This window comes from Anopheles ziemanni, chromosome 2 (genome assembly GCF_943734765.1).
Source record: "Anopheles ziemanni chromosome 2, idAnoZiCoDA_A2_x.2, whole genome shotgun sequence".
Lineage (NCBI taxonomy): Eukaryota > Metazoa > Arthropoda > Insecta > Diptera > Culicidae > Anopheles > Anopheles ziemanni.
The window spans coordinates 6,944,134-6,971,482 of record NC_080705.1 but is presented as its reverse complement, the minus strand read 5'-3'; the positions used below and the strand labels follow the sequence as shown (position 1 = coordinate 6,971,482).

Sequence of the window (27,349 nt, the reverse complement as noted above, 5' to 3'; positions counted from 1 at the left end):
TGGATCGTATCTACCGAACGACTTATCGACGTAAGAAGGAATCAAAATCTCTAGCCTCGCTCCTATTTTAACGAGGGAAAACTGCACCTCCAGCGCACGGTGATGGCACATTTAAATATAAGCGTCCTCATATCCTCCGGGGAAGGATGCGAGCACTTTCCTATCGATAACGCTCCTTAACACTCCTTCTCCTCCTAGCCCTGGTTGCGGTTACGATTGCGGTTACGACCGGCCGTGACCCGTCTCCTGGGAACCGGTTGCGCCGGTGGTGGGTAGAGTGGCCGTGAAACCGTTTCTATCGGAGGTACACGCAGTGCGGACGCACTTATGTGGTTTCCGTTCAGCGAGGTCATAATACCAGCCTTTCGACGGCATACGATACACCTTTGGGGAAGAAAACAAGATGATTTGATTGATGTAGTTCTGATTGATTGAAAATGATTTTCCCTATGCCTACTTACCGGCTCACTTTGCTAGTCTGGTGCGCTTTGAGCGTTTGCTGTTGAGGCCTATTGAACTGCATTGCATCATCTATGATGGTCAGCCAGAAGGAAGATATTCCATCGTAGAAGTTGCACGTTCCATGTCCGTGGCATTCGATGACGGGTTGTGACCGGAACTCTTCCATACACGAACCAGGCGATACAAAGTCCTGACCGAAGCCTCCGGAGTTATCAGATGTATGCTATCGAAAGTGTAAGTGGAATATGGATCGGTCATTCCTGAAAGGTTGCAGACGGTTCCGTGTGCTTACCATTGCGTAACTGTAACCAAGCCAGAGTTCTTCCCAGCCGTTGGGACAATCTGGAATGCTCATCGATTGGCTGTGGAGAGCCATGACGCGCGTGCTTGACTCGCAGACGCTGCACCGGGAAATGTACCGCTCAACCTGATCCGCTGGTATTGGGGCCATCGACATTGGCATGGGCTCCGGCGTGGCCAGCCAGATTGTGTCGTCATTGTTCGAGGCGTAGTTGCAAACGTTATTGATATCACAGAACAGGAACGGCATCGTGCTGAAACGCCGTAGGCACGAACCGGCCGAACCCAGATCCTGTCCGACGGAGCGACTGTTGGCGATGACGTTCACCAGCGAGTAGCCGTCCCACAGCTTGTACGTGTTGATCGGACACTCGGGAATGTCGACCTTTTGCGAGTGCTTAGCGAAAAGGTACCCGAGATTCCGCTGTGGTGGTGGTGGCCGTGCCGGATCGCCTGGCATTCCTGGTACACCGGCGAGTCCTTCCAGACCGTCTCTACCCGGCGCACCGACGATGCCGCGCTCACCCTTCATACCTTCCATACCGACGGAACCCTGTTCGCCCGGCATTCCCGGCATACCTTTGGGTCCGCGCGTGCCAGGGTATCCCGGTGGTCCAGGATCTCCCTCGTCGCCCAGTACTCCTTTCAGTCCAGGGGTGCCGCGATCACCAGGTTGCGTCGGTCGCCAGTTGTCCAGTGGTGGAAGATCACCGACCTCGCCCTTTGTACCCTTGAAGCCAACTAAGCCAGGGTAGCCTTCCGTTCCCACGTCACCTTGCTCTCCCTTGGGACCAGACATTCCACGGAAACCACCCAATCCAGGGCTTCCACGATCGCCCGGGAAACCTTCAGGGCCCGGAAGTCCGTCCAATCCCGGCAGACCATTATCTCCCGGATCACCGCGGAATCCGGGCAACATTGGACCAATGCTTCCCGGCAGTCCTCTCGGGCCAGGTGCGCCCATCAAGCCTTCGGGACCTGGCATGCCTGGCAGACCTTCCATTCCCGGTGGGCCTTCAAGACCGACCGATCCTCTGATACCCTTCAGTGCACCATAAACCATACCAGGCTGTCCGGCAAGACCCATCGGTCCATTGTCACCATAATCTCCAGGGGCACCCTTGTTTCCGGGGAGGCCGGGGCGCCCTGTGAAGCCATCGTATCCAGCATCACCTTGATCACCGGGCTCTGGGCGGTACTCGAGCTCTCCGGGAAGTCCTTTCATTCCTCGATCACCCCGCTGACCCTTCGGGCCATCGCGTCCTTCGATGCCAGCCATTCCGACGTATCCAGGAAGTCCCTGGTCTCCCTTGCGTCCCGGGTTTCCTCGGAGTCCTTTCAGACCCATCGGCCCTTCGTCACCTTCCGGACCCTCGAGAGCGAAATCACCTTGGTCACCCTTCTGAGCCGCTCGCATCAGCATTTCGCCTGGTATTCCCGGTAGTCCAGGGTCTCCTCGAGGTCCTGGGGCACCCGGTAAGCCAGCCAGACCATTGTCGCCACGATAGCCCTTTTCACCAAAGAATCCTGGCGGTCCGTCGAGTCCAGGATCTCCGGACAAGCCACGTGAACCCTGCTCGCCACGCTGGCCCAAAGGTCCCCGTAGTCCAGGACGGCCCGGTCGGCCAGCAATGCCTGAGGGACCGTCACGGCCCCTATCACCGGTGATGCCCTTCGGTCCAAGAACTCCCACATCACCTCGCTCGCCCTTCGCACCGGGCCGGCCTGGCATTCCCGGGTAGCCTGGAGCTCCCTTTTGTCCTTTTACGCCCGTGATTCCATCGATGACCTGTCCAGCATCGCCTTCCTCTCCCTTCCGTCCCATTGGTCCTGGACGCGCATCGTATCCGTTTGGCCCGGTAATGCCAGGAAGTCCCGGTTCACCCTTCATGCCGCTGAACGATGCACCACCCTTCCTTCCTCGTGGTCCCACATCGCCGAAGTCACCACGCTCTCCCTTTCGTCCCGGTGCACCGTCTCGTCCCGGGAAACCCATGTCGCCTTGATCACCAAAGGGACCCTTCGGACCGCGGAATCCAGCCAAACCACGTGCACCAGTCAATCCCGGATGTCCTGGATCACCGACCATGCCACGTTCGCCCTGGTAGCCTTCCTCGCCCATATCGCCCATGCGTCCAGTGAATCCGCGCTCACCGGGCACTCCAGGATCTCCGGAGAGTCCCGGCACTCCATCACGTCCGATATCGCCCGTTTCACCTTTCGGGCCTTGCGGTCCCTCGATGCCGAAGTCGCCTCGTTCACCCTTATCGCCGTATGGTGCCTCTAGGCCGTCGCGTCCTGGCAGTCCCGGAGCACCGCGTGCGCCATAGATAATGTCTCCCGGTTGACCCTTATTGCCACGCAGACCCGATCGTCCCAGCGGGCCCACATCGCCTCGCTCACCCTTGACACCCGATGGTCCGTTCTGTCCGCGGATACCTTCTGGACCTTTGAAGCCTTTGTCACCGATCTCGCCGTAGAAACCACCGTCACCTTCCACTCCTTTCTCGCCCATCAGAATGGGGCGGCCGGGATCACCACGTTGACCTCGGAGTCCCGGCAGTCCGGGCATACCGTCGGGTCCTGGCATTCCTTCGAAACCCGGATCGCCAGCAGGTCCATGGTCACCGATCACACCATAGTAGCCTTTGTGACCCTGCGGTCCCTGTATGCTCACACCGGTCAGACCCGCTGGACCATCCAGACCTCGCATTCCATACGGTCCTTCGTCGCCCTTAAAACCTTTCTCGCCTATCGGGCCCTGATCGCCCGGTTCGCCGACGCCTCCTTTATCACCAAACAGGTCCACGTGCATCTCCGATGTAGCACCAGGCGAACCACGATCTCCCTGGTCTCCTCGCTCACCCTTTGCTCCTCTGGAATAATGTAAAAATAAAACAAAACTTGTTAACAGCAATTCCTTGATGAAATGAGCCACCTCCAACGTACTTGTCTCCCAATTGTCCGGGTGTGCCCCGAATCGACCAGATGTTGTACTCGTTCACGAATGCATCACGACCGGGTACTCCAGGGCGACCGTCTATTCCCGGCAGCCCATCGACGCCAGGTCGTCCAGGTACGCCGTCGTCACCGTACTCGCCGATGTCGCCGTGACGTCCGTCATATCCGATCGGACCTACGTCACCAAAATCGCCTGTAGGTCCTTGCTCTCCGCGTGGTCCTCTGTCACCTGGTTCACCCCGTTCGGGAACAATGGCGGCCCCAATCGCACGTCGTACCACACCGTCTCGACCTCGTTGACCAGGAACTCCTGCTTCGCCCATCTCACCAACCGGACCTGATCCAATCGAATCGAAGGAGAATATGGTAAATGGGTTTGTCTTAATTTGAATAAACTAAGCATGATTGGTCCCTACCTTGTCGGCCCAGGATTCCCTTTTCGCCCTGCTTGCCCGGAACTCCCTTGTAGCCCCGTGGTCCTGGAAGACCCCGGTTGCCATCGTATCCGTCCAGTCCGGGGCGTCCGATGTCACCATCTTCTCCCTTCACACCCTTCGGTCCGGGCGGGCAGGTTCCACAATCCTCTCCTCGGTAGCCCTTGTCTCCCTTGGCGCCATTGAAGCCATTGAAGCCCCAATCGCCCGGAGGTCCAGCTCGTCCTGGCAATCCTTCCGGACCGGGCGGCCCTGTGACGTTAACGCCAACTCCCGGCAGCCCTTTGTCGCCCGGCTCACCGTCGTCACCTTGGTCGCCCTTGTCACCGAACTCTCCGTTAAGTCCGTTGGTGCCAGGCTCACCCTTCGCTCCGAGCAGACTGCGGCCAGGATATCCAGCCTGACCTTTCACTCCCGGCATTCCCGGTGTTCCTCGGAGACCCATCGATCCCGGTGGTCCTCCTTCACCGTCGTCTCCACGCTGGCCCGAGGTCGTAGTACCCTTCGGTCCTTGTCGACCGTTTACACCGGGATCGCCCGGTGGACCGGGGGGTCCCATCGGACCACGAAGACCTTTATTGCCGGGGATTCCACTGATGCCGGGCCGTCCCGGCGGTCCCATATCACCCTGGGGTCCCTGCGGGCCAATCACGATCGGTGCCAGCTCCGGTCGGTATTCTCCCTTCGCTCCCGGTGGTCCCTGAATTCCGGGGTATCCTGGTTGGCCTTCGTCTCCGGTGAGACCCTTGTCTCCCGGTTGCCCATCACGGCCTGCGTATCCCGGGGCACCTTTCTCGCCCTTCTCGCCCTGCATTCCAGGTGGGCCAACCTTACCCAGCTTACCACGATCGCCGATGTTGCCTTCCTCGCCCTTGAAACCCTTCTGGCCCCGTTCGCCCTGCATTCCTTCCTCGCCCTTCATGCCCGTATGGCCGTGCGCACCGTCGAAGCCGCGGTCTCCCTTCGGACCCTTCATGCCCCGGTTGACGGTGGTGTTTTTGCCAATGAGATAGTAGTACGGTTCGCCCGGCTCACCCGGTTCTCCGGGGCAGAAGCTTTCGCTTGCCTCACCCTTGTCACCGCGCTGCCCTGGCCACCCGTCCTCGCCTGCCTCACCAGTCGTTCCATCGTAACCGCGGGCACCTCGTTCACCCTTCCAGCCGGTTATTCCATTCAGTCCAGGCGTTCCCGGTACACCGCGATCACCCTTCGTCCCCTTCGAGTTGATACCGCCCTCGCCGGAGTCACCCCGTGGACCCTGCAATCCCGCCGGACCCTGTGGTCCTCGCTCGCCCGGAGGTCCAGGGTAGCCGGGCGTTCCCATCGCCCCGTCCGTGCCGTTACAACCATCGATTCCGTGCGGCCCACGGTAACCGGGTTCGCCGAAAAGTCCGGGATACCCGGACGCTCCCAGTGGTCCTCGCTCGCCAGTGTCACCCTGGGGAAGAAAAGTAAATAACGCTCAGTGCAGGTGCGTTGCGGGCTGCATTCCAGTTGCACTTCACCTACCCGATACCCTTTGGGGCCCATGGTGCCGGCCTCTCCTCGGTTTCCGTATTCACCGCGAGTACCCGGCGGACCGTCGAAGCCAACGTCTCCCGGATCACCGCTCTGTCCAGGCACTCCGTGCGGTCCAATCTGTCCTTGTGAGCCCTTTAATCCTGCACAGTCGCATACTGTTTGATTGCAAACCTGAAGCGAAACAGAATGGGGAAAGGGAACAAATAAAATCACGGAGAGAACTAAGCAAAGCATGCATATGTCTGGCGATCAGAATTGGATCTAGTCCCTTGAATGATTCGAATGACCTAAATTCAGTAGTGAAATAGTTTTTCCACATCCCACACCACATACACACCAACACGGTGGTGCAATCGGTTGTCGGTTGAGGGTTGTAAAAATAGAAGAAGAAAAAAAAACAAACGGATCGGTTCTACCGGACTCCAGACTCGATGCCGGGGGCGAGTGAAGACTCACCGAAGCAGACGGTGGAAACCGATTCCGATTTTCCGAACTCCAAACGAAATACCAACGCTTCGGGATGAGTTTTCCATCATGCCGTTGGGTAAGCGGATATGCGTGGTCATAAAAGTGCCTTTCCGGCGGTGCGCAATTAATGTCGGCGAGGAGTGTTGTTAAAAACAACATTCGTTTGAATTCCGGGCAGCATCTGCAATTATTTACACATGTACGCCCGATGATACGTAGTTTGGGTTGGGAATGCTCCAACCTACGGCAGTATGCTAACGTCCCGGGGAACTCGTCTATATATGTCAGAATGGTTGGTCGCTGCCGTAAAACCTAATTATGTGACCTTTATTTGAGGCGCACGAATTGTGTGATGCAAGGGAGTTGGGGTATTTATACCAACACTCTTTCAACACGATCATTTTATACATTATCAATTGATCAGTACGAGTCTTAACTGCGTGGTATGTAGCTATCCAACATTCCGGAGATTTGGCAGGAATGCAGGACACATCCCGAGATGTACATTTAATGGCGGTGTGAAAGTACATCGAAAGGGGCGGGATGATCGGTATGCTTTCGCCAATCCGTTGGTGAGGGGCTAGATTTACATAATTATAGCCAGACCCCGAACGGCGGTACGTTTGACATTGACAGTGGAGCATGGAAGCGCGAGATCAATCGGGATCAAACTCGGTAAGAGCTCGAGGGCGCCTGTCGACTTCGTGACGTGGAATTTGTTTGGTCGGCGCACCTCATAAGCACACGATTCCTCAAACAACAACCCGGAGCATAATCTACTAATGTTACGCCGGAAGAGCTGCAGCATTGTACGGAGTTTTGTTTTGTTTCGGTGAGTTTAAACCACGAAGAGAGGGAAGTGTCTCGAAGGTGGGCCCTCTGAGGTTGCAGATCGGGAGGAGGAGCACCTTTTTCTCGCGGAATCACGCTTTTGCTCCTGTCTCCTCCAGGGCACACACCCCCCTACGAAGGGGGTCGTCCTTAATGTTGATTTTATGTACCACCCCGCGTGTCGAGACCAGAAACCCCTTGCACGTCTCTCGAGGGCCTAACTGGAAACAGGTTCCACGAGAAAGGGATTCTCTGGGAGGGTGGCCTAAAGGAATCACCAGGTCAGACGGGTGTAAGTTGTACGGGCGCAAGAATTTATGGCCTTCTTCTGGATGGGCGGCAGTGAGGCACAAGCGGGTTGGGGGCGGTACTGGAAACTCTTTCGAAAAACCAGTTAGCGAATGCATCAGCGAAATTTGCGCACCGACCGATGCATTTCGCCTTCCGAAACTCGTCGGCGGAGGCTTCCTTTGGGAGGTGGGAGGTGGACATGCTGGGCTTTCTGAGCAGTGTTGTGTGCCTGTGTTTGTTTCAATTTGTGACCGCCTCTTTCAGCTTCCTCTCTCTCTCGACACTGTTTTCAATCAGCGAGGTAAATAAAACAAAACATAATCAATTTAAAGGGAAAGGCAAAGGATGGCCCTTGGTGTTCAAGATTTTACCATTTTCTCGTTTTCTCGCGATCGATCACATGTTCATGCCGGAGTGCCTAAATATATTATTGCAACACCTTTTCTTAGCCGTCCGTCGTAACGATACGGAAAAGGTACATTCTCTCGCCGGAAGGGTTCGGGGTTTTTGGCGAAATACTTTCCGCTTAATGGCCGCTTTTGGGGCGGCCCGCGCTGATGATCATTAACCTTCTAATGGATAACGCGAACGGAGGATGAAGCCGAGTTGCCGATGATGTCAGAGATGCTCGTAAAAGGATGCTGGGTTTCTTTCTTTTGGTACAAGTAAAACATTGCCCATCAAATGCATTTTGAATTGGACCATTTCGAAATATGTTCGCGAATATGTTTTAGCTTGCATCTGATATTTTCATGTGCAATGTTTTTCGATTTTTGAAACTACTTAACTTTTCCTTTGATTAACATGTCAAACGTGTTTATTTAAATTGTATAAACAAAAGGAATTGATATCATTTTCGCAAAAAAATTGGTCTTATCTTTCTCTTTCGTTTTTAAATATCTTTTAATTGGTTCTCCTTTTTTACCCTCTCACTTTTAAAGACAGATTCATTTATCTACCATTGAGCGAAAGACAGCTATCGATGGAGCGAAGTCATTGGAATATATTCTTTGTGCCTTCCGATCGTGGATTATCTTATCGGAAGGTTTATTATTATTTTTAAAAACTCCAGCTCGTGTGGAAAAACGTTCCACGCAGATCGAGTCGTTAAAGCATGGCAAAGTGAGGTCACGGTTTTTTTTTTATGGAAATTTATTCCTTTTGTTTTTATCAGCGTGAGAAAAAGACACACTGCGTTCGAGCACGAAAACAAACATTTGGCCTCTCTCCAGATGGTTAATTTGTAGCGAAGATCACCGTGTTTGCCACCATGTTTAACAACATCGATGTCACGACCCGTTGGTGTCAAACGGTAGCCAAATGTTGGGTGGTCAGCCAGTGTAAAAAGTATCTAAAACATATGCACCCGATCCAACCCGGTCTGGGAGGGAGCGTAAATCATCGCCCGAGATGAGCGTCGGCCATAATTGCCATCGATTCGTGGAAGCGGCTTAACACTTGCCCGGGGCCCGCTCCAACCACCTATTAGAAAGACATCGAGATGTCTTAATAGCTATTAACCCGCCGTCGGACGGGCTGCTTCCGTTGCGAGTGTGAAACATGTGTTCCATGCCGCCTTGTGACAGTTGTGATGTCACCGGGTGTCGGGTTTTTGGGGGTGTCGTTTTACCGGACGATCCGGGTCGCGGTTCTACAGCTGGCTTTGAGCGAACCGCCTTGTGCTGGTCGGGAAAGTTTCGGCCAGGAAGCAAGCGATGAGCGATTTTCCAACACTCGCTAGGGACGTCTTGGTCGACTGTCAGTCAAAAATCGCCTTCAACTCTCGAAATCGGTCCAACGGCGCTGTTGCAATACCGTCCAGCTTCGTTCTCGGCTCGTTTACCTCACCTTACGTTCCATCGCTTAAAAGACGGCAGATAGATAAATCCCATTTCCGGACGGTTTCTCGTCCTACAGGCAAGGAAAACTCCGCCGGGAAGGAAACCATTCTCCGTGGGTTGCAGTGTTGCGTGGCGAAGGAAAACACCAAAACCCGGGACGGTGCATCGCGGAGCAGACGAAGGATGGCAAATTTGTTTATCCAAGAAATACTACACGACGTACAGAGCAACGGTTTCGAGATCGGGTTTTAACGCGTTGGCCATCGGGAAAAACGATCGATTGCGTGAGACACGAATGTTACGGCGTTGGGTTGGTAGCTTTTTTTTCCCAAAAAATGTAGGTTTTTTTTCTCCCATTCGACCGACGGGTTATTTGGGTCTTTGAAGATAATCGAAGCTGCAGGCGTAAACAAACAAGTGACCATGGAAGTTCGATTTCCGTCAACAGGAAGAAAACTCGGACCGGATTGTTTGTGATCATAATTTTGTTTGATGGGGTGCGATAATTTGTTTTACAGGTGAAAGTTTTGTTGTTTGTGACAGAGAGTTTCTCACACAGGAAAAGTTTTATGAAACGATCATTTCGTAATTGGTAATCCAGATTAAAACAAAGTCTAATAATATTTATCGCCACGATGCGTTTTCGTTAATTAATTTATGGAATATTATGTTTATTTTTTCTTTTATGTTATCGGTTCAACGCAAACCAAGTCTCGTTCGAACCATGCACATCCCGCAAACGATCGCCGTTGATCTTATCCTCGGCAAAGCATCATTTGCACCACATTCCAGTGCTGACAGATGCAATATCATTGCACAAATGTACAGGCGCATATACAATGCATCTTCCACCAACGATTGGCGGGGGGGGGGGGGGGGGGGGGGGGTGTATGTGTGTGGAAATAATAAAAACCGAAATGCAGATCGCCACGGGATCTCGTGCACTCACGAGGCTGATGTTGATGATGATGATGGGATGCAGAGTGTGTGCCGTGGCAATAATAAAAACAAATATTCTCTAAATTGATAATTAGTGTGCGGAATATGCTGCTTTCATGGCAGTGAGTGAGTGCAGAAAAGCACGATGCACGGCTGCAATTGCACTTGGTGTAATGGACATCGTAAACTGCAACTGGTAAAGATGATCGCTTATGCATATTGTATGGGTTCGGGGTTTTTTTTTTTTTGCGACACGCGCACGTTGCAAGGCGAGCAGGGCAAAGGATTGCCGCCGAGCCGAATGCAGTTCATTTATATCGTTCGGTCACATAAACACGCGCAAGTACAAAGCAAACATCGCGGATCGCGGAAACGGCCCCGTTCCGGATCATCACGTAAATCTTGCATCATCAGCTCTAAATATTTTTTACTTCTACTCTGCAAGACACAACCCCGACTGGGTCGGTTCTTTTTACCCTTTCGGTTTGGATATGTCTTTCTGGCAGGTTTTTTTTCCAACTCCACATGCGGGTGATTGTTTTTTGCTCATTCCTTTTATTTGTCTCTCTCTCTTTCACTTTCGGCGCCAAAGATCCGGCGATCCGCGATTCCGATCGGCACCGATTCCTTTTATTAGAGTTTCCACCGCACATGTTCGCGTGATGCGGAAAACACATGCTCTCCAGCCACACGGACACAAACACATACACAGCGAAGATGAGATGATCGTGATGTTGTTTTTTTTGTTCGGCACGCAGAGGAAATGCGTGGGATTCCGTGAATTTTCCACCTCGGTTCGTTTGGTGACATTTCAACGGTGAGTCAAAGTCAAGTGCGTGACAACCTTCCGTCGGAAGGTCGCACGTGAAAACAGGTTCACACAATTTATTTGCCTAAAATGCTTGTTAGAAAATTGCCAAAAACTAATATCAAAATAGCGCGTCATATGTTTAATTGTATTGAAAAATGTTGTTGATAATCGATGGTTCCTCAATTTTTCCCCCCTGTCAAAATATGTATCTACCATGTTTGTGCCGTTCTTTTTGGCATCGTATCGTAGGCCCGGCCAAGAATGCCCTTACGTTCGCAGGTTTCCGGTTGCAACGGCGCAAGTTCATTAACTTTTCGTTTCTGCTGATAGTGAACTCGGTCCGGGAGTTTGTGCGGGAAAGGCGCGAAAAACCGTTCCCGAGCAGGTCGATCGCCTGTCGCCCGTGTGTATGTGAGGATGGGTTTTCATTTCACAAAGCATTTGATTTCAATGCCCCAATGCACTTCCCTCGATGGGAAGAATTGATTCTGTGAAAAGGTGGAGGATTGTCATTGCATCATTAAGTTCATAATAAATTGGAAAACAATCTTCCGATAACTGAGTAGAATGCGAGTATGTGTACAACAACTAGTAATAATAGAAAAAAATATTAAGGCTCATATGTCCTCTTTTTTGATGTTATAAAAATAAAATATAGGTTATTTAATTAATTAACCACCCCACCGAAAACCACGCGCGCATCAGAGCAAGACACTAATTATTTATCCCGCCAGCATAAAGATTTTCTTAAGAAAAAAACATTTCGCAGGCGGATCCGATGAATGAAGTTTCTTCCTCCGCTTTATCATTCATGGTTTTACCGCAAGCAAAACTTATGAATGAGTGTGCCTGTTGTGGTCCATCCAGCTAATCCCCGACCGTCAAACCGACTTGTACGCTTCCTTTTGGGGGAGCTATTTCTGTTTCTTTTGCTTACCATGTCTTATTATTTTTGTTGCTGCTGTGCGAAAGTCAGTTCAACAACCAGTTTCCCACCCGACAACCGCGACGATGACGATATCCAGATTAGGGATTGCTTGGAGCGAGCACAAGTCCCTTCTGCCGGTTGACGATACAATGATAGTTTCCCAACTTGGTAGTGAAGTTTATTTTTTATTTTTCATTCTGACTCCACCACCGCAACGTCGTGGTCCATTGAGGAGTTGGTTTACTATCGCGCTCCGAGTGGGATAAAATCGGCTTCCGAAGTGAGACTCTTGGTATGAAATTAAATAAAAAAATACTTCCAACCATATCCCTCGGCTAATATCTTGCGTGCGTATCGACACTTCCTGGCCTCGACGCCTCATGTGGGAGAGCAGAAGAAGTTACTTCCGGCGGACCGCATAGAATTACATGGGTTTTGCGCTTATGATTAGCGCACAAGGGCGCGATATGTTTCTCATGCTATCAGCAATTAAATAAACTTACGAGAAAAAATAACACACTACACTTTGCTGTTCATGTTCTCTAACACCGCACACCGATTGCTCATTGGGGTGAATTTGTAACACATTGATAACGCCACCAGCTCGAGGCGAGTAGTGTGTCTTATTTGTGGATCAAGAGCGCGTACAAAATAAGAACAACGCACAGGATCAGGACACGTGTCCGCTGAAGGACACACACACACACAACTCATTCATCTCAGGAAATAGGTTATCTTGGGGCCAGCTTTTCTGTTACAACACAAAAAAAAACACATAACACACGCGAATCCAAGGGCTCGATCCGGATGTGAGAAGATTCTGTTACGCAAAGGGTTGCTTGTGATAAATGTTGCCATGCTGTAGCGACATTGTTGCAATGCGATGTTTAACCGTAGATCAGACGGAATCGCTTTGCAAATGACTCCTTCCAGCTGGGATTGATCGTACCGACGATTAATAGGAAATAAGCGCATCATCTGTTCTGGATCAGACTCACCGTTTCCATCACATCATTCGGGAACAGAATAAATCTCACTTGTAGTGAAATTAATTTTTGGAAAACGCATTTTTACCAACACACCCTCCCCGTAGGGTGTAGGTGGAGTTGTCGGGCAATAAAAACTCGGTTCGAGTAGATTGAAAACAGGCACTTCCTGACGGTAGCGATAATTTATTGGTGTGCCATAAATTACCCAACCAAGTGGCTAGATTTTCATCTCACCCATCCTACACACATGCGAATTTGAGCCTTTTTTTCTCGCTGTTGAGTGACTTCATTCACTACTTACTGGAACCCAACTGGAAGTTTGAAGTTGGATGTTTATTGATGTTCGCGAGATCGCTGACTTCGAAGGTGTTTCTTTTTCGAATGGAGAAAGCTTTGGGGTTTGGTGTTAAGATATACCATATTTTATTCGGATGGACTTTCCTTGATGCAGCTCTTCAACAGTGTTCCAGTATAGTGTGCAATAGTAGTTGCACTTTAAATTAAGTGATTTTTCTTCATTCGTTTCTACTATTCCCGACTGGAACCGCGGGCGTACTTCTCCACCTCTCTGCCTGCTTTGATCTGCACCGGGCTGCAATTACACGCAAATTAAACAATTAAGCGTGTAAATATGCACTCGTGGCCTACTTGATACATCTCGTTTACAGCCCAATCTGGTCAGCAGCGGCCGAGTGCAGGCAGTCCGCTTGTCGCCTTCGAAAAACGTCCTCATTCTAACCCATTCCAGCAGTGCGTTGATATCATCTGCTAATTATGTCATACCGGAATGACACTTTTCCCGCGCGGATGGTGTCATCGGCAAATTACATCAACATTCTTCGCGAAATGCTCGCCATTCTGAGATGGTGGAACGGTCGTAGCCAGATGGTGCATCGCTTTGGTTCTAACTGACCGGAGGGCTCAGGCGTTGTGGAGGAGTTCTTAACCCAACGGAACACGTTCTTCTGGTCAATGTTGGCTAGCGGCCAACGAGCTGCTTCACTAAAGTGGTAACTCGCGATCACTCCAATCGTTCCCATTGGCGGGGGGAAGTCCAGGGAACGTGTTGAAGGAAATGGAGCAGAGACCCGCCGAGACTTTGGTCCGCTTCATGGGTGGTCCTGGGACGCATTAGGAGAAACCCGTAGGTTCCATCTGCACGAGATGATTTATGCAACCGCAGGCGTTGAGATCTGGGGATGTGTTCAACTCCCCGCAATGGTTCATTACTTCGTCCCCGTGTTACCGCACTTCGCACCGCGCAACGGGTCAAATTTGATCGATGTTTATCCGATTGACTAACATTGCGGCAGCAAATGGTCGCGGTTTATTTTCGTAGCGCACGCCACATTTGGGCCTTCTGGTGCCGCTACCGTTTGCCGAGAAAGTGGTGCACGACGTGGAGATCTCGTGTCAGTGGGAGGAAGCCGAACTTGAACACATATTATTAGCCTTTGCTAAGCAACTGCGCTAACATCGGGTGTTAAATAACGCCATGTTTTGCTTGAAAGTCACGTAAGGACAATAACAGGGAAAGAGTACAGTTAAACAAATGGCAGCAATTCAATTACTCCAAAGTTTGCCAACTATTACCGATGGCATATCAAAGGAGAACATGCGAGTTAACGATTAAATTCAATGATTTACAGGGTGATTACGTTTGGGGAGTGTTTCATTAAACCCGAGATAAACCTCTATTCCGCTCGATTTACGGCTATCTGGTGCGACATTCGCTTTTTGCAGTCGCCTTTTTGTTGACTAGAGTTCCACTGCTAATAAACTGTTTAGCACTTCCAATTTGTCCGGCGCGTCATCCTTTCCTAGATTGCTGCGGTTTTATAGGACCAGCTCCATAAACGGGCCGTGGCCAAACGCTTGCTTATGCCAAAAATTTCGCTTTCAAGCAAGAGAGGTTTGGATTGTTGTCTGCCTCCTTCGGGCCACGCCAAGCCCGGAGCGCGCGGAGGACGCAAATCGGATTGGTGATCGAAAAGATCAGCCAACGCCAACGCAACCGGCAACAGATCTCCAGGCCGCCGCAGTGCGACTGTCTGGGAGTTTGACAAGGAGTAAGAAATAAGAAAACCTCTGAGGATTCGATTTCGTCGCACACCTTACCGCGTTGTAATCGTAAAGTCCGGCAACAAAACCTTTCTCATCCAGGTCCATGTCGAGACCAAAACCAAGAAACTCCACACACACACTCTCTCGCTAGCGAGCGGTCGGACAGGCACGCATTAGGTCAGCATCGAACTGACCGGTTCATGTGGGAGTCGGCCGGCACACGATAATAAATTTTGCAATATTCTACCCAAACTCCACCGTGAATGCGTTTGTCGCGAAACCACCCCCCAATGCAGCGCGAATGTGCGTCTTGCAAACCCGGTCGGCACTTGCTACTAGGATGCAATTATCCCATCTCATCACCAACCGAGGGCGTTCAGTGATGTCAAGCGCTTGACATAGACCCCAGGGAAGATGTTAAACACCGTGTGGAGCTCTACTTCAAAGGGCCTAGACCTCGAAGGAACCCCCCGCGGTTTACCGACCAACCGTCCCGTGTGTGACAAAGTGCCGCAAAGGGCAACGAAGGTAAACGCACGGCAGTTTTGATTTATTACTCGAAAGTCTCCAGCCGACGAAACGCCCGTTTCCAGCTCTACTCTTCGCTGGCGCTTTATGGCGCACCGGAGCGCTTGCATAATGCTACGCCCGGTTGCATATGGTTTCATGCGAAGATGTCACGGGCATCCTACAGGAACGGAGATCGTGCAGGTCTTTGCAAGAAACTCCGCAGGCCGGAGTAGAGTAGAGTAGAGTAGAGGTTCGGTGCATCTGGGCGACCTTTGCCGTGGCAATGTTTGCGTGCGTGCGTGTAAAAGGTAAAACTAGGTGCAAGGTCTTCTTCTGGCACGACAAGATGACGACCAAATGGAACTGAACCAATTAGCCTGTGTGCCAAATAACCGACTGTGTCCGTGTGTGTTACTCTGGGTGGAGCCGGATACTACATGTTAAACACATGAGCTTCTTAAAGCAACATGTGGGGAACGTACCAATAATATCTTACTACTTGTGAATGCCTTCTTTTCAGCACCGAACGAAACCCCTCATTCACTAAAGAGTATCTTATGGGCAGTATTTTAAATTGGATACCATGAAAACTCTGCGAAATCATTTTTGATCGTCAAATAAATTCGGAGACACACTAAACTCACTTTAATTAGTTCTTAAACGAAGACATGGAAGGATTCCGGTTGCATTAAATGAAGAGAGAGATTTCCCGCGCATTCGGGGACTGGGGAAATTAGTTTGCACATAACTCAAACCATTTCATGCCGATGTGTTGGGATTAACCGGACTGCTGACTCCATCCAATTGTCCGTCTCCAAGTTCCTGCCTGTACAAGAGAGAAAAAGAAAACTCCCTCCCTGGTCACGTCTGCATTTGGTTCGAAAACTCCGAGTGGGCCAACCGAAGCCAGAAAGAGACGATCACACAAGGCAAGTTGGGGGGGAGAAAAAAAAAACCTAATGGAAAACACAATCCAATGTCCCGCCATGTGAGTTCGACTGGGTCCGGTAAAAATAGAAAGAACTAGGAAAGAGTCTGAAAATAAATTCCTGCACCATAAACAAAACCGCCCGAAAGGGAAGGGCGGAAAACCAACTGGCGTCCGCTCGGGATGCACTGCGTTGCACCGTCGCATTCTGGATTGGGAAGATGCAGTACTGCAGGGTCTCGGAAACCTTCGTAGGTAGATCAGTCGCTTATGTCGAAGGTAGTAAGTTCCAGAAAGTACTAGACTCGGTTGGGAACCAGTGTGGGGAGTGATTGGGATCGGGACAGCAACACTTTCTACTTTACGTGTAGGCTGCTGACCAGCCGGAAAGAAGACTATCTACGTGAGACTTAATGTGACTCAAACTAGTTGACCTATTTTCTGCATCTGAAGTTTTTCACTTTCATTTTTTTGTAGAAGTAAAGTATTATATTTTGTCTTTTCAGTTTTTTTTTAGGAATGCCCACCACATCTTGGGATGTTTTTCTCGGAAACGCATCAAATGGCCAACATCTGCCGGGTGGGTTCTGCCGCGCTTCGCCAGAAAACCGCACAGGAATAAACTTTGTTTACACGAATATCATGTTCCAGACCTCATATGGCCCTGTGACTTTTGATGTTCCAACGATGGAGCACTTATATTCCTAGACGACCAACGGAAGCCGCCGGGCTTCGTATGTGGGGCGTTGAAATGTTCCCCCTTGATCTTTGACGCGGCGATAATGAGTTCTGTATGCGAATAGCAATCAATCATTTTCCAATCGATTACGTAAACCGGCCGCCGAAAAGATGGTGCTCAAAAACAAGACAAGGATGAGAAGGACCGTTCCGAGTTTAATTCGCGCGAGATATTCACTGGATGTACCTTCAGCCAGTTTACGGAATGGTGTTCGATTTGCTTCTGCTTCCTCTAGTATCTCATACATGTGAATCATCGGTGGTTTGGTTGCATTTGCTCTTCTCGAAAAAGGTTAAACAAAAACAGCCGAATAAACGGAACACTCCCACCGACATCGTTCCGACGATGAAAACGGTCCACGGCTCGGCAAGCAAACGCCCAAGGCAGCACTGGAGTCGGCAGTTTTTCCCTTCGAGCTGGGACCAACACCGAAAATCGTCCGCCCGACGATGATGCTATTTTTGAACTGCCACTGGATGGAGCGATGGAAATTTTCAATATTTTATTGCACCTTCTGTGTCACGAGGCAGTGTCTTGGCAGCGCTTGGTGCGCTAGCCCCTTTTTTTCTTCGCTCCAAGGGGGAAAGCGTGTGGCGTCGATCGGTCGATGGAAAGTGTGGCCGAGTCGTTTGCTGGAAATCGTCGGGAAAACCCATTTACCTGCATGTTCACGAAACGATTTATTCGATCGTCGGTGACGTAAAGATGTACCGGAGCAATCATCATTATTGGTAGTCCCGAGAGACACATCAGCTATGCTATAGGGGGCAGAGGCACAACACACCGAGCTCAAGTGGAAATTTTAGGGTCGGGGACGTTGTGTTTGTTTGTTTTCACCAAGAACCTCGTCGATGACACATAAGAGCGTTTGGTCATCACTTTTATATTGTTTCTACATGCTAATCAATTTGCCTCATGATCTTGCCTTTGCCTAAAGCAACATCTTACTGATTCTCCAACGCATCGCATTTGCATATGGTCAGCGCAGTCCCTGTAAATGGAGATTTCTCATACAGCGTCATCCATTAACAGAACTTAATCTCTGCCTGTCGTTCCACCATTTCGTACCGAAACGAACGATCTTTTTATGGCACCACGGTCAAAGAAGGAAGCCATGTGAGGCATAAAACGGCACCGGTTCCATTTTTGGTGCGATTTTCGCACGAGACGGCATCGTTGCCGAAGTGAACCAGATACAGATACGACGCTTTGCATACGCATACCTATCGTACCCATTGATGTGGTGCAACTCGGGGAGCAGTCACGTGCGGTTGGAATAAGCAAGAACTTGCTCCGTGGAACTGAACCATATGTTAACACAATCTAACACCGTGTCGTCTCCAGTGAGATCAGTGATCGGAAGATCAGCGTGGATCTTTTTATTTTGTTTACCTACAAACAGTCCTGCCCATGGATCGACAACGGGAAAGTCCCTTGCGGTAGGAGATGCTCCCGTGAACCGCACAGTTCACGCCACGCACTCCTCCCATATGGAACGCACGATGCAAAGCCGCCGTCTATAGCTGTGCAGCTGGGAGAATCCGTTGCACAATAAATTTCACGCTCAGAATCTTGAAATAGTACCAACGAAAGATCAACAAACGTTTGACGACGTCTCTTCTCACGCCTCGAGATGATCGGTTGCAAAAGCTGCATAAACTTTTTTGTTTGAAACTATAAATATCGCTTGCGGCAAAAAAAGGAAGTGGAGCATCTCCTAGGCAACTATGCGTCACTCTAGTCTCGAGGCGAGCTCTCAAGAGCAATCTGGAGAATGCGTGTTTGAAGTGAACTCCGGCGAGCTCAAAGCCAATGAGCCGATTCGCGGCGCGGCGTCGAAACCAACACCCGATACGGGATATCGATAGCCACTTAGTCACTTCGAGACGCCGCCGATCGGTCCATTTAGGTGCCTATGGTCAGAGCGAAGACGGTTCCCGGGCGCTTCAACGGTAGCATTCAACCTCACCCAATTGGTTGTCGAGTCGGATAAGATAGATGGAAGTGACGGGCGTTTAGGGCATTGAAAGATTATTTAACAACATTCGCACCCGCCACGTGCTTCTAGACGACTATGTTGGATGGAGCGTGATTGAGTGAGCCTTCGCTGCGAAGCGAAGAAGTGGAAGATATAATGATACAAATTTGTTACCAAAATTAGAGATTATTATGACAAGTGTCTCGAGGGTCCGATAATAATGTGTTTGAAATAACTACAGTGGGATAAAGGAGGGATTTGATTCCAATTCTAAGAGGCACACAGATGTTCTATATTACTTTATGTATCGTTGCGTCCTACCGGACAAGAAGCCACATTGCCATGCTCCGGTTAAGGAAGACGGTTGTTCACAAACCCATCACAACCTACGCTCTCGAAATTCCGTCAGTAGAAATCCACCGAAACTGATACTATTTTCAACAGCTGATCATCCGGGCATGCATGGCTAGTGCTTCCCTTTAAGGAAACATCCACTCCCGGACGATCGGATCAGATTCCAATCTTTTCCATCTTCTCTTCCCCTCCGAGGAGTGTGGGTTTTCCCTTTTTCTTCGGGCTGCTGGAGACGTAAAACCGTTCGAAAGTGTTTACATTAGGTTCCTAGCAGCTAATTTATTCCCTAGTAATAGCCGAGGCGCATCATTTGCAGGTCATAGGTTCATCCCTCGTGGCTCGCCGAGTGGATGATTGCTGGGAAAGGGTAACGACTTAGTATGCTCCAATTTACGTAACTTTAAGAGTCGAATGTGACATGAAACCTGAAGTACCAGGAAAGCAAGTAATGTGCATTGAACCCAGCGCGTGTCAGGTTTCATATTCATTGAACATACAGGTTCCCAAAAGAACGGATGGAAGTTGAATCAATTCTGCTTGGTGAGAAACATTTTAAATGTACATATCAACGATAAAAGTTCAGAAGATTATTCATTCAAGCAAGCAGCGCCACACTCGGCTACTAAGATTGTGTCACATTATGACATATTGCTACACTAAGCTGCCCCTGATCGCATCCTGGGCGGCTATCGGCGTGGGTCGTCGAAATTACTATCAGCTGGAGGAAGAGCCTCAACACTCTTTCTCTGTCTCGACTCCAACACATCAAACACCCGCGATAGTTCTCGACCCTGTTGACACAATGTCAAACGGCCCCCGGGCGGTCGGCAACAGAGCGCCCGGACTCTTCTTGGGGGCATGAAGTTTTGCAGCTGCAAATAATCAAAACCCGCCGCCCGCCGGAACTTGTCGGCGCGTACAGGTCTGCGTCGCGCTTCTCAAGCGGAATGCATTTCACTATGTAAATAAGGGTGCAATCTTTTCCTGCTCGCGTGTTCCACATCGCACACATTTGTTTGCTCGGTTCCGCCGTTCGAGTGTTGAAGCAAAGCGGTTGGCAGATGCATATCATCATAAAGGGAACAGCATCCCGGGATGGTAGCGAAGAAGAAGGAATATGCACATGTTCCGTGCACTCGACCGAAACCAAGCCCGACCCGACCGACCGTCCGCCCGCCCAACGGAAGTTTCGGAAGGAAGCAGCATAGCGTCATGGTTCGAAAATAAACTGGAGCACTGGCGGGCGAAACCGAAAACGTGCCGAATGTCGCTGCATCGGAGTGCGGATTTGCTATGCTGTCGGTGGCACATTTCTGAACCGAGCACCCTGCCCGACCGTCGGATTGCAATACAATCGGTCGGAGCAGCGATGACGTTGGCGCCCCAGCAACGATCACAGCACGCATAAAGCATGAGAATTTGTTGCTGTGAAGCCCGATGCTGTGGTGGCATAAGCAAATGACTTTGTGGGTGTAATTGGAAAGATGTTTATCGCAGCGCCCGAAGAGACTTTGGAGGGTCTTTGTGTGTGTGCGTGTGCGTGGGGGTAACATAAATTGATCTAAAGCCAGTCAACTCATTGGGACGCGCTGATGTTCGGTTGCTGTCGATCCTATGTTTCAACGTTGACGAGCGAATTAGAATTAATATTCATCAACAGATTACACATGACATAACGCGTCAGATTAGTTCCTAGTTGATAGCTTAATTTAAACAATTGTTACAGAAGGAGTCGTCGATCCAGAAGTGGGATATTGAGTAGAGATCGCAGACGATCGTCACCGATAGGTAAACTAGATGGACCGGTTCTGGAGGAGTATTCTATTGGCTGGTAAGTATTACCAAATCTTACTGGTACTAAAAGTAGTACATTTGTTTGTTTCAGTTCCAAAGACAATCGGTTTCGGAAAAAATCAACAACCGTCATCTCTTAGTGCCGCAGCATAGAAACCTCAATCGCGACGGCCCAGTTTCGTGCGCGCCTCGACTCAAACGTACGACACCGGCGGCTCTCCAGAAGGCCACTGGACCCTCCCGACGCGCTTATCAGCCGCAACCGCGCAAGGTTCACCGGAAAAGGTTAGAATGACGAACCCGCTAATCAGTCGTCCACTGCAAAAATGAAACAATCCAGCGCCGTCGTCGCGGCCACAACCATCGGCCAACCACATGTGTGCATGCTGTAATGGTACGAAAATAACATCGCCGGCAGACGGATCTTCATCGCACCAGTTGTGGTGTGTTTTTGCCCGGGGCACATCAAAAACGCGATCGCCGCCAGCAAACCACCGAATCAATTGAGCGGAGCCTGGCCAGCTCGGCATGTGTTTGTAGAAGTAGTTCTGCTGGGCGACCGTTGCTATCAGCTTCCAAGACCACTGGTTGCGGTGTCGGTTGCGAAACAAGCCCACGTTCCGGAGTGAATGATAAGGTATTCGGTAAATCCGTCAGCGCGCGCAACGATTCTCGAACCGAAGGGCCGGTTTGAATGGGACGAAAGGATTTCAATGCGAAAGGGACATCAACGCTGCGTCAGGAAGCGAAACCTGGGTACTCTTTGGGTGGTTCTAGGGCGGACTTATTTCCCGTTGGAAGTGATTCGATGTGAGGAACTCGCACTGAACCCTACGATAACCTTTGCATGGTTTAATGATCAGACACCGAACGAAATGTGCCATCGCAGCGCACCAGAAATATGAATGAGCCGAGAAAAACCGACAAGATTAGATTGATTCGAATATTTTAATGGGCGACGGTTCGTGTTCCGCAATAAAATGAGATGGGAAGTATGGCTAAATAGTAGGAATGCGTACAAGATCGTGACAATGTATTCGATTTGAATTTATGTCTTTTTAGTGAACCAGTATATTATTTTATATTCAATCATATCCAGATCACTTTACAAGTGTCTGCAATCGAATACCACACTCCACCATAATGTTCTGGGATTGAAACACATCAATACTACATATTGCTAGGCGCACAGAACAACGACGGTGCTCACTGAAAATATTTTCTAACTCCTAGCGTGCGAATAAATATTTTCCGAAACGGGTGGAAACGCGGCCACCACCGGCAGGCAAATAGTTGTTGTATATTTTCCCAACCGTCGCCCATGTGGCCGATGATGTCAGTGGACCTGACGCAAGATCTGCTTAATGTCGCGACCCACTCGCCAGGAAAGTGCGGTGCACCAACGCAGCAGAAGATGTCGGTGCATCCCGTTCGTGAGGGGCGATTGGCGATCGATGCGCTTGCAAAATAAACAACAGGAAGAAGGCATGCACCGGTAAGCATGAATGAATATTCGAACTCGATCGAAGCGGGACCACGTAATATAAAGCAACGATCGAGCTGTGCACAAATGTGCATCGCAAACAACAATAAACAACAACCGAGGCGATAGGTAACGTTCACCGGATGGAAGCGCTTCGTACATCGCGACCAAGTTGTTCCTGTTGGTCGTCTTACGCCTCGGTCACTACCATCTTTGAGCCCGTCAGCGTAAGTCATAGCGAAAGTGATTTGCCTTCGTTGTGCTACTTTGTAAATGAGTTGAGCAGATCTTCTGTCCAGCCCTGGAGGGTAAGGGACAACGGTTAATGCAATTTCTACCGCAATGGAATGGAATTTACTCGTGTTAATTAATTGCCTACAAGCAGCACGAAAACATGAATACGCCTACAATAAACCGTCATCTTACGCCGACCGCACGGAAGATGATGCGGACCTGACAAGAGTGGCTCGAAATTAGTGCACGCGAGTACATCGTTGTCGCGTCCAATTGTGGCACAGATTGTCTGGGGTGATAGAAGGCAATAGACAACGGGCTACCCAACAGAGCACAATTCGACTTCGTCCTCTGTTTAACATGCGAGGGTAAAGAAAGGACAATCTGTTCGTTCGTGCGTGCCATAGAGTCATTCGGGGGAGGGGACGTTGGTTTAATCGATGGAAATCTCCGACGATAAAGAAGAAGGAAGCGGACAGATCCTTCCTCCTTCCGAGGTGGAACGACGAACGAGCTTCATTATCTTGTTGGGCCACCAATTCAATTGAGCTCAATCTGGCGCAATTAACGAGCCCGATGCGGAAGTGAAAGGTAACAAAGATTGCGATATGCACGCAAGCGATCATTTTAAACAATTTTAAAGGTAACATTGTTGGTGAGAAATGTTACAAAAATGTGTTACTTCTACAATGTTGAATCAAACCTAAAAAACCATTAGTTTTTTGTTGTCCATTGTAAGCGCAATTTCAAAATATTCCTGCTGCTATCAGCAAGATGAAATATCTCGACGTTACGTTTGGTTTGGCTAGCAGCCTAGCCATTGAAAAGAATACGTTCTTCAATTAGCTCTCCACATGGAGCATAAACTCTTATCAGTCAGTCGATTCGGCGAAAAACCTTGACGTAGACACCGAAATCGAAAAAAAAGGAACCCAGAACATCGATAACCTTTCGTACTCGGGATAAGAGATGTTCTTCCTGCAACAGTAAATAGAAGTAATGTCCTTCAAAAGGCTCCATATGTGAATGTCGAATTCCTAGTCGCTAGTAGACACATCGTCAAAGCGTACAAATTTATAAATATCACTAAAACTGATACGGATTGCCGCTGCTACTTCGAGGTACATGTTTTTACGCGCGGAATCAGAATGCCTTCAATTCGTTTCTGTTGTTTTACCTCCTTTTTTCCAGCGGGGTTTTTTTTTAATTTACTAACCTCAGAACGAGACACATCTTCCTACCTTCTTCTGTCGTTTCTCCCGCGACGAAGAGCCTCCTATGATTTGCTCCGATCAAATTGCTAACCGCCAAGCCACTTTAGCCAGCACATTCCGCTGGTGGGAAAACATGTTGGCATCGTTTAGATATAGGCACAGATTTAACAACTGGAGTGCGTCTTCGCTCGGGTCGGTTGGCGTCGGGCATTATTCTCCGCACCGCGCTGCTCGATCCTGTTGCGTTTGTTTTCGCGGACCAGACAATTCGGGGAAGCGAGACATAGCCCCCTCCCTGGGGCCCTGCAGACGTCAGGCTGCCCGGGTTAAAAGGAAAACTGCAAAACCGGCACAAACTGCTCCAGGCGGAGCTTACATGGCAGTTTGGGTTCGGGAAACAAGTGAAGGAAAGGAACAAGTGGCAAGTTAATGCGCCCCGACGGATCAGATTCGGAAGAACATGTCCAGCTCGACGGAATTAGACCGCAGGAGGACAAAAAAAAACAGGGCATCAACATAAAGCGAAGCGCGTTCCACGAGATTGATGTCACCGGGCTATATTCTTCCCCGGCCTCCCGGCGGTGGCCCTGGCCTGATAGGGCGGCCACTCGGAATTGTGTACGCCCTTACGATTCGTCGGGGGAGCGCAGGGTAGTGGAAGTAATATAATTCCACTGCTCGGATGAGATAATGCCAACGGTGGCGTTTGGCTGGCGAGAGTGGCTTGAAATTTGTAATTACGACACTCGACGCTCGTTCGGGCGGCACCGGATCGCGAAGAAGGCCCCCCCCGCTCGCTCGCTACTTTGTAACGGCGCATCCGTCCGGGGCCCCGCTTCCGGAACGAGAACGGAAGCCGAGCGCGCAACATCCGTGCGCGTTTCGGTGCGTGGCAAAGGCACAGCTGCGGCACGGAAGAAGGCGGGCAAAGAGTCGCTTATCACGACTTACGAAAGTAAGGGCTTACCATTGGCCGCGAGCGCGCGCAGCTAGACGGAAGGAACGAGGAAGAAGGCGTTAAAAATAACACTCAACTTTAACCTCATTTTTTGCCGTCAATACCGGGAACTGTGCGTCTTGCGGGATCGCTTCAGGGCGCTTCTTCCTCGCGCTGGCCAGCCAACCAGCCAGCCGTTTCCCAGTTTGATAAGGACGCGCTGCGAATCGCGCTCCCGGGGCGGATGGGAGAGTTTTCAAAGGACTGTCGGTGGCGGAGAGGAGTTACGGAAGAGCGGTTGTGGCCCGGGGGAACCGCTGCTGGAAGTTTGCTGGCGGAGACAAAAACCGACGCAACCTGCTCGCTCCCTCGGAGGATCGTGTTTCGCTGGCGCGCTTTGTCAGGAAGCTACGTCCGCAACAAATCGCAAACCACCACGCTCTTTCATTCGCAGGATTTGAACTTAGTACCGAGGCACATTTTTTCGCTTTTTATCGACTTGCGCTATGGACGCAACGTTTAAAAGCAATGCCCTGTGGTGATAACACTAGACATGGTATAAACACGTGGACGATGTTCGTGTGGTTTCGAAATGGCAGTTTCTATTCTGCAAAACATATTTAAATGTATTTAAAGTAAAATGAAATTTTCCTAAATGCCACAAATAAACTCATCATAAAAATGAACCGCAACGAAAAGTCTTCATAATAAAAATATAATATTCAGTAAGAATGTAACTGCCTTCGACGAAATACGTACCGAGGTACCAAAAAAGTTAAAAACATTCTGCGATAAAAATACTGTTGAAACTGTCCAACAAATTATGTTAAAATATCAAGAAGGGAAATAGTAATTTACATTTGGTCATTTTTATTCAAATCACAACATCAAGTCGGTTAGAACAAGAAAACATACATCAATTAAATAAACAAACATCTACTTGGGAAATGAAGTAATGAAAAGCAAAGAAAAGTTCGATGAACATAATCAAAATTGAGATTTTTTTGTTCATCTTGGATTCGCATTGCAACTGTGTACAAATTATCGGTTGGTTGTGTGCTTTAAGAATTAAAGTAAACATTCAAATAATATTAAACTACTTAGGCCATCTTCAAATTTATAAGAAAATTAAACAAATTAATCTAATATGCAATGTTGCTGTGAACAAAACGTAGCGAACCCCAATGCGGTTTATGGGCAACATATTCTAGAAGAATAAAATGTGTGATGATAAAATTGTGTCTTGCACACATACCACTGCCGTTGATGGCTGTATCAGCTGGAGGAGGCACGTAGCCAGACACAGCGACACGCCAAGTGTGACCGGATGGCTCCGTTCGGTTCGCGAGGGCGATGGCTTCCGGCGGACGGTGTCCTTATTTCCCAGACCCCCCGGGAGCGCGGGGTCCCTGGGCCGGCGCATGGCTTACGGCGTTCGGAGGCCTTTCCGCTGGGGGTTCGTGATTTTTCCACCTGCAAGTCTACTCTCACTTCAAACTCCCGGCCACTCCGGATCTACACCGGTACACATGCACAACACGAATGGCGCAGGAAAGGGCCGAGGATTTTCACCGGGTTTTCGACAAAGAAAGGAACTATAACACGATGATCGCGAATCCTTCCTCGCACGGAAGGATCAACACGTGCCACGCGGGAGAAAGTGTTCGGCTCGGGAAATTCACGTCAAGCAAAAAAAAAAACAAGTCGCGAGCGCCGCGTACGGAAAACACGAACCCGGGCCCCGGGGTTTTCGCTGGACACCAAGCAACACGCGCGCTCCGATCGAATGTTCTGAACGTTCGAACCGCTACTAAACGGCGCGGCCTGCACGGCCTCACGCTCAAGCCAGCGCGCACAGAGGTCCTGCGGTTCGGGCCCGGCCAGCATCCCGTCCACCACCACGATCCGCACGGTCCCGCGCCCTCGAACCGGGCCGAGCGCGAGCCGAACGCGACCCGATCCGCGACCGGATCGCTCGATCGCGCATCCGCGCGCACGGAAGAGCTCGAGAAAATAGCCCCGAACGGTGGCCAAGTCAGTACAGTGTGAACGATCGGACGCGCTGGATCGGTAGCTGGTCCCGTCCACTTCTCTAAAGGCCCCGGTGCTGGTGTGCTCCCGACCCAGTGAGGCACTTGGACACATTTTTTGCTCCTCTACTCTCTGTGCTTCTAGTGTGGTTTTTCTTCCCGTGTTTTTCTTTTTTCATTCCTTGCCCACCCAACGGTGCGGACGGATCCGCCGCCCTTTCCCACACCGACACGCGCGACCAAGTGTGCAGTGAAAGAGGGGGCCCCGATCGTAGGAAGGATCGTGTAACCGTACGCCCGCTTTTCCA

The 27,349-nt window shown here is 50.0% G+C and overlaps 1 protein-coding gene across 1 annotated transcript; it reads right to left on the bottom strand.

The window, feature by feature from the left end:
• Positions 1-194: 194 nt before the first annotated feature.
• LOC131281183 (collagen alpha-1(IV) chain) lies at positions 195-26,434 on the bottom strand. Its single transcript, XM_058310443.1, has 7 exons — positions 26,267-26,434; positions 5,667-5,849; positions 4,140-5,595; positions 3,712-4,060; positions 755-3,638; positions 462-685; positions 195-384 (listed from the first exon to the last, which is right to left on the bottom strand). Exons 1-7 carry the CDS (start codon positions 26,432-26,434, stop codon positions 195-197), a joined length of 5,454 nt encoding a protein of 1,817 aa, XP_058166426.1.
• Positions 26,435-27,349: the final 915 nt, after the last annotated feature.

Excerpts from the sequence above, each read along its gene's own strand:
- LOC131281183 (XM_058310443.1), bottom strand. The coding sequence starts at position 26,434 with ATGCGCCGGCCCAGGGACCCCGCGCTCCCGGGGGGTCTGGGAAATAAG. Across the intron at positions 5,850-26,266 it reads TACAGCCATCAACGGCAGTG|GTTTGCAATCAAACAGTATG; the intron begins GTATGTGTGCAA and ends GTTTCGCTTCAG. Across the intron at positions 5,596-5,666 it reads TGGGCCCCAAAGGGTATCGG|GGTGACACTGGCGAGCGAGG; the intron begins GTAGGTGAAGTG and ends TTTCTTCCCCAG.